Here is a 16,623-nt window from a genome sequence, read left to right on the forward strand (position 1 = left end):
GATAAGTGCCACATCTGTAAGGCTTTTAAGCCTAGGACAAAGAAGGAGAGGGACCAGAGGTAAAGGACTCTCCTGATGGAAGCGGCACTTAACCCTGTGGCCCCGACGCAGAGCGCTGGCTCCACGCCGGCACCGGACCGCACCGGCACCGGAAAGACGCCCCGGCACCGGCCTTCCCCGGCACCGGGATTCGATGCAAGGCCCTCGACGTCTGCCACTCCATCCTCGCAGACTCGAGCGGAGCGCCCGGCACCTACCTCTGCCGCGGCACCACCAACAGGGATTCCGTCGACTCTGGGCCCTGGAGGTCCGTCGAGTCCGGTCCCTCATAGCTCCCCTATAAGATCCGGGGTTGAGCTGTTGGTCCCTTCGACGCCAGAGACATTCGCTTCGGCGCGGGACCTAATTGCTCTCACTGAAACCACCCTGTCTCAACCCTCGGTGCCCCCGGTGCGGGTTTTATCTAGAGGCAAGCCTGCGACAATGCGAGCGCCGTCTCCGGACTCGCCCAGCCAGTACCGATCCCCTTCGAGGTCCCGGCACCGTGGACGTTCTCGCTCCAGGCGCCATTCGCAGTCCCGGCACCGCTCCCCTCGGCTGTACCGGTGGTACTCGCGGCACCGGTCATCTTCCAGACGGTCTCACTACTCCCAGCACCGGTCTGGATCGAGTCGCCGCTACCGGCACCGAGACTCCAGGAGCCGTTCTCGTCAGCGGTCAGCACCCCGGTCGACCTCTCGGCACCGTGCCGGCGGCAGGTCCCAGTCAACCTCCCGGCACCGTGCTGGTGGCAGGTCCCGGTCCCGATCCCGGCACTAGTACGATTCCCGGTACCGGTCCCCGGCACCGAGGAGGTCTTCGACGTCAAGGCCGAGGGAGACCTATCAGCCACGTTCGGCCCCACCATGGCCGTCCCGGCAGCCGTCTGTCTCACCGCAGGCAGACAGCATGTACGCTCTGGACGCGGACAGACCCGCGGCCCTCTTCCAAGACCCCCCTCCGCAGGATCAGGGACCGCAAAAGTGGGGCTTCTGGACACCCTGGGTATACCATCAAGCCCAGGGCCCTCAGCACATTCCATCGCAACCAGCGACATCTGAGTGCCGGGTTCCGGAGGCCTCATTGTCTCGCCCTCCCCTTTCTCCAACGGGGGAAGACTGGTCTAACCAGTAGGACCCTGAGCTCCCTCCAGGATCAGAGGCGTTGGTACAGATGGAGCCCCCTGTGGACCTGCTCCTACCGGGGGTCTCCTCATCATCCTCCCCCGATGAGGCAGTGGCGGGAAAGTCATCCTCCAGTCCCCCACTACTCGACCTCAGGGCGCACCAGGATCTCCTCAGGCGTGTAGCGCAAAACATGAACTTGCAGGCTGAGGAGGTCTCGGAAATCGAAGATCCTGTGGTGAGCATTCTCTCAGCGGATGCTCCCACCAGAGTCGCCCTTCCCTTCATTAGGACTATTCAAGCCAATGCTAATACCATCTGGCAGTCACCGGCCTCTATCCCTCCTGCTGCACGTGGGGGGGAGCGCAAGTATATGGCACCCTCTAAAGGGTATGAGTACCTGCATGTCCACCCGCCCCCGTGCTCCCTCATCGTGCAGTCTGTGAACGAGAGGGAGCGCCACGGGCAGTCCAAGGAGGCGAGGCGCATGGACCTGCTAGGCCGGAAGGTCTACTCAGCAGGCGCCCTCCAACTCAGGGTCTCTAACCAACAGGCACTCCTTAGCCGCTATGCCTGTAACTCCTGGGTAGCGGCGGATAAGTTCAAGGAGTTGTTGCCTCAGGATGCGCGTCAAGAATTCGCAGCGATTCTTGATGAAGGCAAGAAGGTCGCAAGAACTTCATTGCAGGCATCCTTGGATGCAGCGGACTTGGCCGCCAGAACTCTGGCTTCTGGGGTTACCATGCGCCGCATCTCCTGGCTACAGGTTTCTGGCCTTCCTCCGGAGCTCCAACACACCATCCAGGATCTCCCGTTTGAAGGTCAGGGCCTGTTTTCAGAGAAGACTGACCCCAGGCTGAAAAGCCTGAAAGACAATAGGGTCATCATGCGCTCACTAGGGACGCACACGCCCGGGACACAGCGCAGACCCTTCCGGCCTCAGCAGCAGCAGCACCGGCCCTATCCCCAGTACCACCAGCGTCAAGACTTTAGTAGGCGCCGAAGCAGGAATGGCCGGCGCAGACAATCGGGCAACCAAGGGGGACAGAATCAGAGCTTCTCTAAAGCCCCACTGGCCCAAAACCTTCGTTTTGAAGGTGCGCCCGAGGACGCTGTACCAGTTTCCTCCACAGATCTGTCCCCTCCGTTTTCCAACCACCTTTCATTCTTCCTCCTGGCGTGGACCCAAATAACATCCGACTGTTGGGTCTTATGCACGGTGCAAACAGGATACCGTCTGCAATTTATTTCGCAGCCTCCCTCCCGCCCCCCACCCTCGTCCCTCTTCAGGGACCCCTCTCATGAGCAATTCCTCCTTCAGGAGGTGCAGACACTCCTCGACAAAGGAACCATAGAGGCGGTTCCAGAGAACGAAAAGGGTAAGGAATTTTATTCCCGCTACTTTCTGATCCCCAAAGCCAAGGGAGGCCTCAGACCCATCCTCGACCTGCAGGAACTCAACAAATATATGGTGAAGTTGAAGTTCCGCATGGTATCCTTGGGGACCATTATCCCATCTCTGGATCCTGGAGACTGGTACGTCGCCCTCGACATGCAGGACGCTTATTTTCATATAGCCATTTTCCCACAACACAGACGTTTCCTTCGGTTCGTGATCAACCGCCACCATTATCAATTTGCGGTCCTCCCGTTTGGCCTCTCCACGGCCCCGAGGGTATTCACGAAATGCATGGCTGTCATCGTCGCCCATCTTTGACGCAGTCGCATACACGTATTCCCCTATCTCGACGACTGGCTGATTCGAGGCACGTCAGAGTCGCAGGTCCGCAACCACGTCCGCATGGTCAGCAGACTCTTTGGAGATTTGGGCCTTATTCTCAATGTGGACAAGTCCACTCTGCTTCCCACGCAGAGGATAGAGTTTATCGGGGCCATTCTGGACTCCACCTTGGCCAGGGCCGTTCTGCCGCTGTCCAGGTTCCAGACGCTGTCGGCCATCATTCGGCATCTATAGGCGGCTCCCTTGACCTCTATAAGGACGTGCCTAACCCTCTTAGGCCACATGGCGGCCTGCACCTTCGTTACAGGTTATGCGCGGCTTCATATGAGGCCCCTCCAGTCCTGGCTTATCAGCCAATACCGTCTGGCCAGGCATCTGCTGGACGCGGTTATCACTGTCCCCCAGGAGGTATTGGATTCCCTCCGGTGGTGGCTAAACCAGTCCATAGTGTGTGCGGGGCTCCCGTTTCATCCGCCCCAGCCCTCGGTATCCCTAACAACGGATGCCTCAGACCTGGGTCGGGGGGCCCACCTCGGAACCCTGAGGACACAGGGCCAGTGGTCTCCTCAGGAGGTGGCCCTCCACATCAACATACGGGAGTTGAGAGCGGTCTGCCTTGCTTGCCAAGCGTTCTCCCATCAGCTTCAAGGTCGCTGTGTCCCGGTATTCACCAACAACACGACAACCATGTACTATATCAACAAGCAGGGCGACACGAGATCCTCTCCCCTATGTCAGGAGGCGATGCGGCTCTGGGACTTTTGTATAGCCCACTCCATTCACCTCATGGCATCCTTTCTTCCCAGAGTACGGAACACGCTGGCAGACCGTCTGAGCAGATCCTTCCTTTCGCACGAATGGTCCCTTCGCCTGGACGTCGCCCTCTCACTCTTCCAGAGGTGGGGTTGTCCCTGGATGGACCTCTTCGCGTCCAGAGGGAACAGGAAATGCCAGATGTTCTGCTCCTTTCAAGGCCGGGAACCAGGGTCGGTAGCGGATGCCTTTCTTATTCTGTGGACGACGCACCTGTTCTACGCGTTCCCTCCGTTCCCGCTTATCCACAAGGTCCTTCTGAAGGTGCGCAGGGACAGGGCCCGCTTGATTATGATAGCTCCAGCGTGGCCCAGGCAACATTGGTATCCGATGTTGCTGGACCTGTCTCTAGCTGACCCAGTCCCCCTACCCCTTCACCTGGACCTGATCACCCAGGACCACAGCAGGCTCCGTCACCCGGACCTCCAGTCTCTGCACCTCATGGCGTGGCTCCTGCGTGGCTGACCAGGTCCGAACTACGGTGCTCTACCCTGGTACGTCAGGTACTCCTGGGCAGCAGGAAACCTTCCACTAGACTGACGTACTCGGCCAAGTGGAAGCGTTTCTCCTGTTGGTGCACGGAGAGGGGTTTCCTCCCTATGGAGGTTTCTATCACCAATATTCTAGATTACATCTGGTCCCTCAAGCAGCAGGGCCTGACGATATCGTTCCTTCGGGTTCACCTGGCGGCTATCTCCACCTTTCATCCGGGGGGAGATGGCCGTTTGGTTTTCTCTCACCCTATGGTGACCAGATTCCTAAAAGGATTAGAACGTCTCTACCCCCAGGTTCGACCCCCTGCCCCTACCTGGGATCTCAACCTGGTTCTGACTCGGCTCATGGGTCCTCCATTTGAGCCGTTAGCGACTTGCTCCCTGCTCTGTCTCACCTGGAAGACTGCTTTCCTGGTGGCCATCACCTCAGCCAGACGGGTGTCAGAACTCCGGGCCCTCAGAGTAGATCCCCCGTATACGGTCTTCCATAAAGACAAGGTGCAGCTGAGGCCACACCCTGCCTTTCTCCCCAAGGTGGTCTCAGCCTTTCATGTCAACCAGGAGATCTTTCTCCCTGTCTTTTTTCCAAAGCCCCATTTGTCCCAGAAGGAGCAACAGCTCCACTCGCTTGATGTCCACCGGGCACTCGCGTTTTATGTGTAGAGGACCAGCTCTTCGTGGCGGTAGCGGACCTAAGCAAAGGACTACCCATTTCCTCACAGAGGATCTCCTCGTGGGTGACGTCCTGTATCAGGACCTGTTATGACTTGGCTCACACCCCTACGGGCCACGTGACTGCGCACTCCACCAGGGCACAAGCATCATCGATGGCTTTCCTCGTCCACGTGCCCATTCAGGAGATTTGTAGGGCGGCGACCTGGTCCTCCGTCCACACCTTCGCTTCCCATTATGTCCTGGTCCAGCAGTCCAGAGATGATGCGGCCTTCGGCTCTGCAGTGCTCCATGCCGCGACTTCTCACTCCAACCCCACCACCTAGGTAAGCCTTGGGATTCACCTAACTGGAATGGATATGAGCAATCACTCGAAGAAGAAAAGATGGTTACTCACCTTTGTAACTGTTGTTCTTCGAGATGTGTTGCTCATATCCATTCCACACATGCCCTCCTTCCCCACTGTCGGAGTAGCCGGCAAGAAGGAACTGAGGAACGGGTAGGACGGCAGGGGTATATATCGGGCGCCATGCCGGCACCACTCTAGGGGCTGACCTGCCGGCCCACTGGAGTTGCTAGGGTAAAAGTCTTCCGACGAACGTGCACGCGTGGCGCGCACACCCTAACTGGAATGGATATGAGCAACACATCTCGAAGAACAACAGTTACAAAGGTGAGTAACCGTCTTTTCCTTAAACTGCTGTAACAGCAGTACTGGTAATGAAGTGATTATAGTGCCCTGTTCCCCTCCCCTTTTGCCTCTTTTCAGGCCCCTGCATGTGAGGGCATTCACCCAAATTGATTATGTCTTCTCATCTTCTCAATCTGCTTTCATGCAAGAACAAATTCCCACATACCTGTTCCTGAACCAGCCCCTGTACATTGGGTGAGTTAGGGCTGTGTTATTCCCTTCCCCAAAACCAACTCCCTGCATGGGAGGGAACAGTTCCCCAACCTTAAGTCATCTCCTGCTTCTTACCAAACAGGCTTGCAATTCAGTGCTAACAAATGTAAGGCAATACTGCTAGGTATTATAATTATTTATCATAGCATCTAGGAAAGCCTGTGCTAGACCAGGATCCTATTATCTTAGGTGCTGTACAAACACTGAACAATGAGACAGGGATAGGAAATAAACAGCAAAAATACAAATTGGAGGCTGCTAACTAGAAAGCAGCAAATCCATGAAAGACTTATAGGCAGAAGTAAGATACTAAGGCCCAGATCCTCAAAGGCATTTAGGCACCTAACTCTTGTTGAAATCTGAGGATCTGGACCTAAATAAGAGCATTCAGTGCAATGCAGTTGTTAAACAAAGTGATGGTCTTTCTAGATTTTATACATAGAATGATAACATGTAAAACAAATGTGTGTTTCAATTACCCCCCATTTCAGAAGAAGATCCAAAATCTAGAAAAAAATAAATAACGGGGCAACATACTAGCATTAGAATATATGAGGAACCTGCGATAGCTAAATATTTATCATCTAAGAAAGAGGTGATTCAGGAGGGATATTATTACAGTCTGTTAAACTGTACAAGTTAATCAAAATACATAAAGGGAGCTATTCACAGTCTCAGGAGATGGCAGAACAAGGACAAACAGTTTGAAACAAAGGAAAGAAGTGTTTAGACTAGATATTAGGAAAACATGCTTAACTATGGCTATGTTCCACCTGCTTTCTTTGAAGCCAATGGCAAAAATCCCATTGACTTTGTCATAAACAGATAGTTAAGGGTTAATAGAACAGGAGTACTTCATGTCTCTTTTGACTGTAAAGGGTTAACAAGTTCAGTGAGCCTGGCTGTCACCTGACCAGGGAACCAATCAGGGGACAGGATACTTTCAAATCTTGAGGGAGGTAAGTTTGTTTGCGTGCTGTTAGTTTTTGGTTGTTGTTCACTCTGGGGGCTCAGAGGGACCAGACACGCAACCAGGTTTCTCTCCAATTTCTTTGATACAGTCTCTTATATGTTCAGAATAGTGAGTACTGGGTAGATAAGGCAAGTTAGACTTATGTTTGTTTTCTTTATTTGCAAATGTGTATTTGGCTGGAAGGAGTTCAAATTTGTATTTTGCTGAAAGGATTTTTATTTGTACTTGTATACTTAGGCTGGGAGGGTATTCCTAGTGTCTATAGCTGAAAGACCCTGTAACATATTCCATCTTAAATTTACAAAGAATTTTTACTGTTTTTTTCTTTCTTTAACTAAAAGCTTTTCTTGTTTAAGAACCTGATTGTTTTTTTATTCTGGTGAGACCCCAGGGGACTGGGTCTAGATTCACCAGGGAATTGGTGGGGAGAAAGGAGGGAAGGGGGAGAGAAAGGTTAATTTCTCTCTGTGATAGGATTACTTTCTCTCTCAGGGAGAGTCTGGGAGGGGGAGAGAGAAGGAGGGGGGAAGGTGGATTTTCCTCTCTGTTTTAAGATTCAAGGAGTTTGAATCACAGTGATCTTCCAGGGTAACCCAGGGAGGGGAAGTCTGGGAGAGGCCACGGTGAGGGAAAGGGTTTACTTTCCTTGTGTTAAGATCCAGAGGGACTGGGTCTTAGGGGTCCCCGGGCAAGGTTTTGGGGGGACCAGAGTGTACCAGGCACTGGAATTCCTCGTTGGTGGCAGTGCTACAAGTACTGAGCTGGTAATTGAGCTTAGAGGAATTCGTGCTGGTACCCCATCCCTTGAACGCTGAGGTTCAGAGTGGGGGTTTATACCATGACAGACTTCAATGAGCATAGCTGAGTAATAGAGAAGATTAACAAGAGAAGGGATCACGGTACCATTGTTGCTGAGGTCCAAGAGCAGGACAGAAGAGACATTCTGAAAGATGTAGTGAGAATTCTACAAAATATAGGGATTAAGACAGGATGTCTTAGAAAGTCTTTCTTGGCCCCTCTCTTTGTTTCAGAATTAGTTAGGTTTTTATTTTGCTTATATATTACTCACCTGAAAGGAGCTGAATAATATTAGTAGATGTAGATTCTTTTGAGCTTTTGCTGTCTTTTTGTTGGATAACAGAAGCTGCCGTTGGTCTATATTTGCTATCTGATTAAAACAAAAATAGTTTATCTTCAGCTGTATCATTACATATATATTACTCGTTACCAGGGAGCTCATAGCAACCCCTATATTTAGGTTGCCTAACACTTTCCATTATAAAAGAGCCTTATGCCCTTTTTTAAGTTGCTTTAATGCCTCTATTGTTTACAGCAAGACTGGGAAATTGGGCCAAGAGAAAACCTTGGTGCCAGATTTTTCATTGTCCAGTGAAATTCCATTCAAGTTTGGCTTTTGAAAATTATTTTTTCCTTTCAGACACTTATGTACCTCAGGATAACTTTGGAAGCCTGCCAGAATATTAACTGAACATGAATAGTCTAATCTAAGGGCAGGTCCAAACTGTTGCTAAAGCAAAAGCATCACATGTTGCACTGGGAGTTCTGGGGGCAGACAGTCTGTCTGGGAGCAGAAAGAGAAGGAGTCAGGCTGAGCTTCCCCCTAACATTACCTCCTCATGGACACAGCAACCTGTCCTCTTCTATGACAGCACTACATAGAGAAAAAACCACACACACCCCTCCCAGGGGGAAATGGGGAGAGAGAGAACAGGGCAGAGCTATCCTTGACCACCTTTTTGATCCAACATCTGATCTTAGCAATCATTCTCCCCTATGCCCCATCAGGAGAAAAGCCTGCTCTTGCTATAGGCTGATATGGTTAGTTCTGTAGTAAAACTATATTGCAATGCTGATGATTCAGAGTTCAACCCTACCAATGAAGTGTTATGGATGGTTGTTACTATTTTCTAATAGAATTTGGTTTTACCTTTTAAAAAACCCTAGGGAATTATATCCACAATTAAATTAACCTTGTCTAGGTTACAAATTCAAGCACTCCAAAATTGAAAAATGGGAGAATCAGGATTATATAGTGGATTAAGCTGTTTGTATGAGCCCTGCCTCATTTGAAGGCATGTAGAAAGGAAGTCAAAGAGAATACAGAAAGGATTGTCTTCAGGTCAAGATAAGGGGATGCTCTGCAGGAAAATTCAGTTCTGTCGCTGCCTTTGCTGCAGTATTCCTATATGATACCAAGAAAAGTACTAAAGCCAAAATTTTGGCAGATAGCTTCTAATTGTGTGTTCCTCATTTTCTGAAACTCCAATTAAAGACATGCAAGATTTGATATGCAGAACTGCTGAGCACTCATAACATCAACTAAAGTCAATGGGAGCTATGGATGCACAGTGGTAGGGCAGTCTGGAGGAATGACTGGAAGCTGAGGGCCAGAAGTCCTGATTTTTAATCCTGGCTTTGCCACTGATTCATCTGTGGCCTCAGGCAAATCTTCATCTCAATTTCGCCATCCATAAAATGGGAATACTAATGCTCTCATATCTCACCTTGGAGATAATTTCTGTAATGTTTGTGAGTCCCTTAAATATTATGGTGAGGAGAACCCTATAAAAGCCTAGAAGGAAATGAATACTTTTGTATTAATTGCATGCTTTGAATGGTATGCAGTAATAAGGCAAGAGCCACTAACTTAATTATGAGGATAAAAATATTGAACAGTTGCCTCATTCCCTGAGCACTGTCCATCCTGTGCACTGAATGAGGCCTTGAGGTGACTCCTGGGAGGGACACGAAGGGTCAAGTGCCCTCCAGCAGCCGCCCCGGATAGAGGGAGGAAGGGTCAGGGCCAGAGCCTCTTCCAAGCACGCTGTCTGGTGCAGCACAGTGGCTAACTGGGAGTGCACCTGGCTGCAGCAGCAGCAGGCTGCCCCCCACCCAGGCTCAGCTTCTGGGGACAGTGGCCAAGTGAGTCAGAGGTCCCACCTCTTCCCCTTCCTGGCATACTCAGAGTCAACTCCTGTCCCCAGAAGTCAAGCCTGGGGAGGTAACAGGCTGCCGCTGCCACCCCTCCCTGCCCAGGCTCAGCTTCTGGGGACAGGAGCTGACTCTGAGCATGCTGGGGGGCCGTGGGCTCTGACTCACTCAACTGCTGTCCAAGAAGCCAAGTCCGGGTGGGAGGCAGCCTGCTGCTGCCGCAGCCAGGCACTCTCCCAGGCAGCTGGTGACTCCGGGCTCTGGTTGTGAGCAGCTGACCATGCTGGGGGGAGCCGGCACTGCAGGAGGACAAAGCCCTCCACCCCCCTGGTAACATGAGTTGGGGAGGTCACATGTCCTCCCCTTTATATGGTGCCCCCCCATACTAGGGGAGGCACCAGTAATCTAGTATGTAATTAAAGACTGTATCATAACGCATATGCACAAGGGGATGGAATTCAGATTGGAGAGGCAATCTTAAATTCTGACACTTTCTAACTTTTGCGTGGTTGACTTTGCAACCTTAACATTGTTTTAATGTGGGCTTTTATGAAATACAACATTCTACATTTAACTAATTACAATAATTATTAATAGAAATTATAATTCTATAATCAAATCAGTAATTGGAAGCTTAGAAGCTTGAAAATTTAAATAATATTTTTCATTACTGATTATGTCCTTGAAAATGCTGAGAAACTCATAATTGAAGATGGAATGAATTGTTTAAGAATAAATACAAAAAATAGTTTAATTACCTTGGAAATGTATGCATTACAATCACGGGTTATGATCCAAAGGCTATAAAATCTTACTCTTAAATCCTTAAAATGCATAGGTAATCTTAAAATTACTATTAAATATATTTTTAATATTAAACTACAAGATATAATAGTTTTAGTTTACCTGCTAGGACATGAGTTCAGGGCTATGTGCTTTTTGGGTTGGGGTGGTTTTTTTTTTGTTTGTTTTTTTGGTATTTTTGAAAAGAATGGAAAAAACCTCTGACAGGTTCTGACAGGAAGTAAAAAGATAAAATAATTTTCTAATGATATAGTTTAAAATATATTCTTTTTTTGATTTGTAATTTCATCCATGTATTTTGCTTTAGATTTAGGATCTCAGACAACTCTAGTGCTTATTCATTTAAATAATCTTTGAGATCACCTTTAAATAGAAACATTTTCCACACATTTAGTTTTCTTCCTCTTGCTCAATTATGATTAAAGCCAGAATCCTAACAGTGTACCTTTATTACAGAAATGGCTGACAGTGCACAGAGTTAGGATGGCTAAAGGCACATAAGTGATATCATTTTAGCCATATAAATAATCAAAAATTCTGGTTGTGCTCAGTTCTGGAGCACTGGGAGAGTACAAAGCTGTAACACCTGAGTGCTAATGCTCAGCGGCATCCTGGCTGCTTTGGGCAGATGCCTTAGTGAGCACTGTGTGGTGGATGCTTGCTTACTAACACTCCTTACATGCTGGTGAAAGGAGCAATATGTTCTCTCCTTCGCACTTACTGGTCTCAGAGTTCTGGTAGTCACACAGAAAGCAGAAACCTGCTTGTACCAAAGGCCAGCTGGCCACACTCCTTCAGTACAGAAGAGTGTTGCTGGGTGCAGGCATTATGTCAGTTGCCCAGAAGTCTAGTTCTCAATGGAGTGCTGGGTTACTAGGAAGGAGGTAGTTCCCTATGTAGCCTCTACTCTAACTGATCTCACCTGGGAGCAGCCAGAATTTAGCCTCTAGTGTTGAAGATACTGTTTAGAAAATTATTGTGGTCAATACTTTAGCACAGTAAATGCTTTTTTAAATACTCAAAATGCATACATGGTGCTGAATTAACAGCACTGAAAACAAGGGCCATCTGGTCCAAATTCAGCTTCAGTGTAAGCAAGTGCAATGCAGTTGACCTCTGTGTCACTGCACCAGGGCTGAATTTGGATTATCACTCTTCAGAACAGGCAGCTGCCGTGAATGCTTCATCACATCTACCTAATTTGCCTCAATCCTAACCTTCAGGGATCATCCTTAGGAGCAAGAGGATATTTCAGTTTCTATGCCTATTCAGTCTTTGGCTCTTCTGTTGAGATTCTGAACAAAGAAGTTAATTGTGGTTTCCTATCTCTGAGAACTGGACCAAAACCATCAGCTCATTTCACATAGGCCACCAGGCATCAGTCAGTTGCTAACATATTTCAGTCACTGCCAACCTGTGCTGGATTTGAACTTGTGATCCAGTGGGGAAAGATTATATTATTTATCTGCTGAGCCTTCCAATCTCCCATCTGCAATTATTTTAATTGTATTGCATATTACAACTAAAACATAATTCTTTAAACTGCTTTAATAAATAAGGGTGTAGCCTATTGCAAAGCTGAATGTACTTTTTAAAAATTATAGGAATTTAAATGTATATAGCTTCACCCTACATTACTTACGGATGTGTTTTTTATTTTCTTGGAATACTTTGTAGGTAACAGTAATGATGGTAAGCACAAAAACAAATGGAATCAGAACAAGCCAAATAATCTTCGGCATACACATTGGATCTGTTATAAAATAAAATGGAGAAGATAAAATAAAGCAATACATAATTATTTTTCTGTCATCCATCATTCTATGTAGATATCTATACCATACCCATCACCAGGGTATCTTAGTGGCTTATAAATTTAAAAGAAAAGACAAAACATTTTTTCCTCTTTCTTCACCCCCCTGCTGTTCAGAAGAAGGATTGTCTGGAATTAAGTTTCATGGTTGCAGTAGGATTGTCTAGAATTAAGTTTCATCTTCATCTGGATGTATCACAGTGCATGTCTGAGATAGTTAAATAAAATGTGTGAATTAACAACTCGTGTGAATTATACGTGACCCTGTCAATGAGAAGACACTGCAAAAGTCAACATCTACATGGGGGTGTGATATAAACAAAAAAGGGGCATATGTTTTGATGAGAAATAGAAGGAACATGTGCAGCATACAACATACACCTATTCTTGTGTCCACAACCAGACAGTCCAATTGCATATTCAGGAGAGGGAAGAACATGGTGCTTATGGAAACCTTCTTGCTTATGCAAAAAGGGAGAGGCATGCCACTTCCAAGACCACCTCCTAGGAAATCCCATCTATTAGGGCTCTATTGAGAGAAAGCATCTTGGGGCCAGGGCAAGCACAACAAGGAGGCTGTTCTCTGTGGAAATATCGGCTGCAGAAACCCACAAGTTCTACATGGAAATCTCTTCAGTAGCTAATATCGTTTAGAGCTGTATTAACTGGGTCCCCTACTCAGTTACAACTGAAAAACCACAGAGAAACCCAGTAAGTAACAAAATGGTTCCATTTGATAGCTCCCAATTCTCATGGATAAGTTGCCCTGAGAGACAGCCTTATGCAGTTACCTATGCCTTCCCCTTCCAAAGGCCAGATTTTTATGGCTCTTCCCCACCTGGCTACCCTATATTTATTGATTTTTATTTCCCTGATGCTCTGGACACATCCCAAACTTTAGATCTTGTCTATCTAAGGGAAAAAAATGTTCTCAAGTCGAGTTAATTAACTTGAGGTAAAGTTCTAGTTAGGACCTAACAGACTGTAGCTTTAATGCAAGTTAGTAGATTGAGTGAAAGACTATGAGGCAGTCTAGACTTCAACTCAGCCTACTTAATTGTGTGATAACTGCAAACTGCCTTATCTTCACTAGTATTTTACCTCAAATAGTTAATTTCAGTTGGCTAATTCGAGTGAAGAACTAACCTATTTTTCCCTAGTGAAGACACAGCCTACTTAAAAATCTAGAATTTTCAATACATAAATAAATAATAAACAATACTTGAGTTCACCAATTTCCCAATGGCAAATGTTCTATGGCATTGAATATGACAGACAATCAGACAGAAAAGGTTCTTAAAAAGCCTATGCAGCACAAGAAGAAATTTAAGGAGTTGACAGGCTATCCTCTGGAAAAAGATTGTCTTCACAAGGAGACTGTCTTCATTAACTGGACCAAGACTTCTCCCCAAAGCATATTGGACTTAGAATATAAGCGAAACATTGCATCATGACACTGACATTGCAGCCTGACCTTTTTCCCATTGAAGTCAAGAGGAATTTTGCTATTTACTTCAAAGGGAGAAGGACTGGGCCAAAAACTTTGGAAAAATAAGCTAATAAAAATAAGAAAAATCAGTTCTTGTTAAACACAAATTCAATCAATCTCTGAACTATAAGCCAGAAAAAAGGTTAATCAGAGGCACAGATGTTAGCGCTCTCGGGTTGTTTCCAAAAATATACAGCAAATGTACCTTAAGGTACTATCTAAAGACCATTTGTTGTCTAGCTCAGGTGGCCTTTCATTAAAGGGTGATCAAAATTGCATTCCATTTTCAGGGGATACTTTCAAACAGTTGCATATGGTTGCCTATTGGAAGTTTTCCTTCCTTAGTGTAAGATTCATATTATATCATATTATATTATATCATGTTTGATTTGCCCTCTCATTCCCTTTTCATAACTTACTTTCCACATAAGGCTGTAGTTGCAGTGAAATATTTATACAGCCATTCTGGTCTTCCATCATTGCTGCTATACATGAGTGATTTATGTTTTCTTCTGTAGTGTTTCCTTTTCTGGTTGTAGAATTTCTGAGGACTTCCACTATATAGTAAGTGTTGTATTCCTCGCTTTCTTCATTCACATAAGCCATAGTGAAATTGAAATGTTTATGGAAAGAAATAAATTTTTTTGCTTTCATATCTAATGATCCTCTCACTTCTGGAACTACAAATAAATCAAAAACATTAAGATCTGCTATGTAGCACATTGTACTTACAAAATAAAAGTACCATAACTCACTACTAAACCCCATTCGTATAAATAGACAGTAAGAGTCATTACTGACTAGTAGTAAAATGGACAGTAATATATGTAATAAGCCTTCAGAATGGATCTAAGTTATATTGATTTTGCTATACAAAATGTGTTTTCCTTGTAAATGTTAGTGACTTCATTTACCAACTGCAAAAGTTTTTTTGGAATGTGTCATTGGCAGAGATAACACTAAACTAAAAATAAAAATGTGAAAGTTATAGAGGTTTGAGCTGGACATGACCTATTAGGGCATCTAGCCCATCTCCTTGCCATTTTGGAATATTTTCCAGAGCTTTGCCCAGTCTAATTTTAAGTGATTCAAGCTATGAGGCTTCCACCATGTCCATGTCAACAAAACAGAACATGTTTTCCCCTCAGTAACATCCATATACCTCTGTCAAAATCAATAGGGTTCAACAAGCAAATATGAGGGTACAATTTGTCCCATATACTTCTTATCTGGTTATTCTCCGAATCTGTACAGGAAACTAATCTGTAAAAGCTAGAGGATTCATTTTTATACATGCAGTTTGAAAATAACAACAATATCTTAGACTTGGGCGCTTGCTCAGTCGGGGTCCTATTCTGGCTTTTGCAGGTGTCACAGAATCACAAAGTCTGGTCCATGCTCCAGTCTGTAACTAATCTCCTGGGAGTGACCCCTTTAGTGGGCCAGGCCCCCAGGGCCCATACTGTTCCACAGGGGAAGGCTAATGACCTCCATGACTCCAAAACTGAGCCATTGGCACCAGCAATCCCTGTCTCTCTCCGTGGCTCCCTGCAATTAATCCAGTCAAGCCAGGGTCCTACAGAAGGCTTGTACAGTACCCGTTCAGGACGCAGTGCTTTCAGTGAGTGTTTGCAGTGACACAGGCAGCCTTTCTAAAACAAGGTACCCATTTAGTAGTCACCTGGCACACAGAATCTGAAAGTCTTTAGGTCAGCACAGAGGGGCAGAAATTAAGCCATAGTCCAATCTTGGTCAAAGGAGTGCTATGATGAGCCAGTGAAGCTGTGACGGACTCCATTTCTGGCTCCCTCTCTTGTCCCCTCTAGTCTCTCCCAGTCTGGGCTCCTGAGTCCCTCCAAAAAGCCCCCTTCATCCAGTCACCTGACATCTTGTTCTCCAGCTCAGTTCCCAAGTTCTGCCTGCTGGGGTTTCCTGTTATTACATGTTGATTGGGACATCTTTCTGTCTTGCTGGACCTTCTGTTGATTTGGGTCAGTTTGAGCCAGTTCTTTAATGATTTTATTCATTTCCCTCAGACAGCAAGGTGACACACACAGACCTTCTGCCTCCTGCACTGTTCCAGGAACAGTGTTAACACCTTTGCATCCACTAGATAGTAATGCAACATACAGAGGAAACTAAGGCATGCCTAGGATTCATAAAAATATTACAGAAAATTCCAACTTTGTCACAGTAGGCAGAGCCCATGTTGAGACGGCAAAATCTAGAATGTCTCCAGAAGCAATGGAGAAGTGCATGCCAGAGAGAGAGGATGAGACGCTCTCTGAAAAGGTGTAGATTCTGACTTCCCTGCTCTGCCCTGGATGGCTGGAAGGAGGCTAGGACTTCTTCAGTCTTGTCCAACTTGAATCATTCAATGTCACTCTGGAACTAAGCATCCTCAATATTGCAAATATTGACACGGATTATTGTAGCTCTCTGATACCCATGCTTTTGTATAGAGCTAAATACAGTCTACTCTTATTAATCAGCATTTGTTTTATTATCCTGTGTTCAAAGCCATTCATCAGATATTTTCTCTCAATGTCCCCTTCCACCACAGGAAAACTATCTTTTAATTAATTATATTCCATAGTAGAGCTCCACATTGAAATCAGTAAGGCGTTCTGCATGAAAACTGATGACAGGATGCCCTTTAGGGGCAAATTAAGGATATAAGCAGAATGTATGAAGATGGGAGGATGAACAGGTACAAACTTTTAGAAACATATCATGGTACAAGTTAAGGACGTGTGGATGTATTCCGGCTGGCTGCTGGAACAGGTAGAGGGAGGAAAAGTATTT

General features: G+C 46.5%; 1 protein-coding gene across 1 annotated transcript in view; it reads right to left on the minus strand.

Moving 5' to 3' along the window:
* TMEM156 (transmembrane protein 156) overlaps positions 1-16,623 on the minus strand; it is a 42,088-nt gene that overhangs the window by 17,375 nt on the left and 8,090 nt on the right. Inside the window, exons 3-5 of the mRNA XM_030563753.1 lie at positions 14,238-14,498; positions 12,159-12,269; positions 7,830-7,928 (exon numbers count right to left, since the gene is read on the minus strand). Of these exons, the coding sequence (XP_030419613.1) occupies positions 7,830-7,928; positions 12,159-12,269; positions 14,238-14,498 (471 nt within the window). The remainder of the gene's footprint in view (positions 1-7,829; positions 7,929-12,158; positions 12,270-14,237; positions 14,499-16,623) is intronic.

This window comes from Gopherus evgoodei, chromosome 5 (assembly GCF_007399415.2).
Source record: "Gopherus evgoodei ecotype Sinaloan lineage chromosome 5, rGopEvg1_v1.p, whole genome shotgun sequence".
In the NCBI taxonomy this organism is placed as follows: domain Eukaryota; kingdom Metazoa; phylum Chordata; order Testudines; family Testudinidae; genus Gopherus; species Gopherus evgoodei.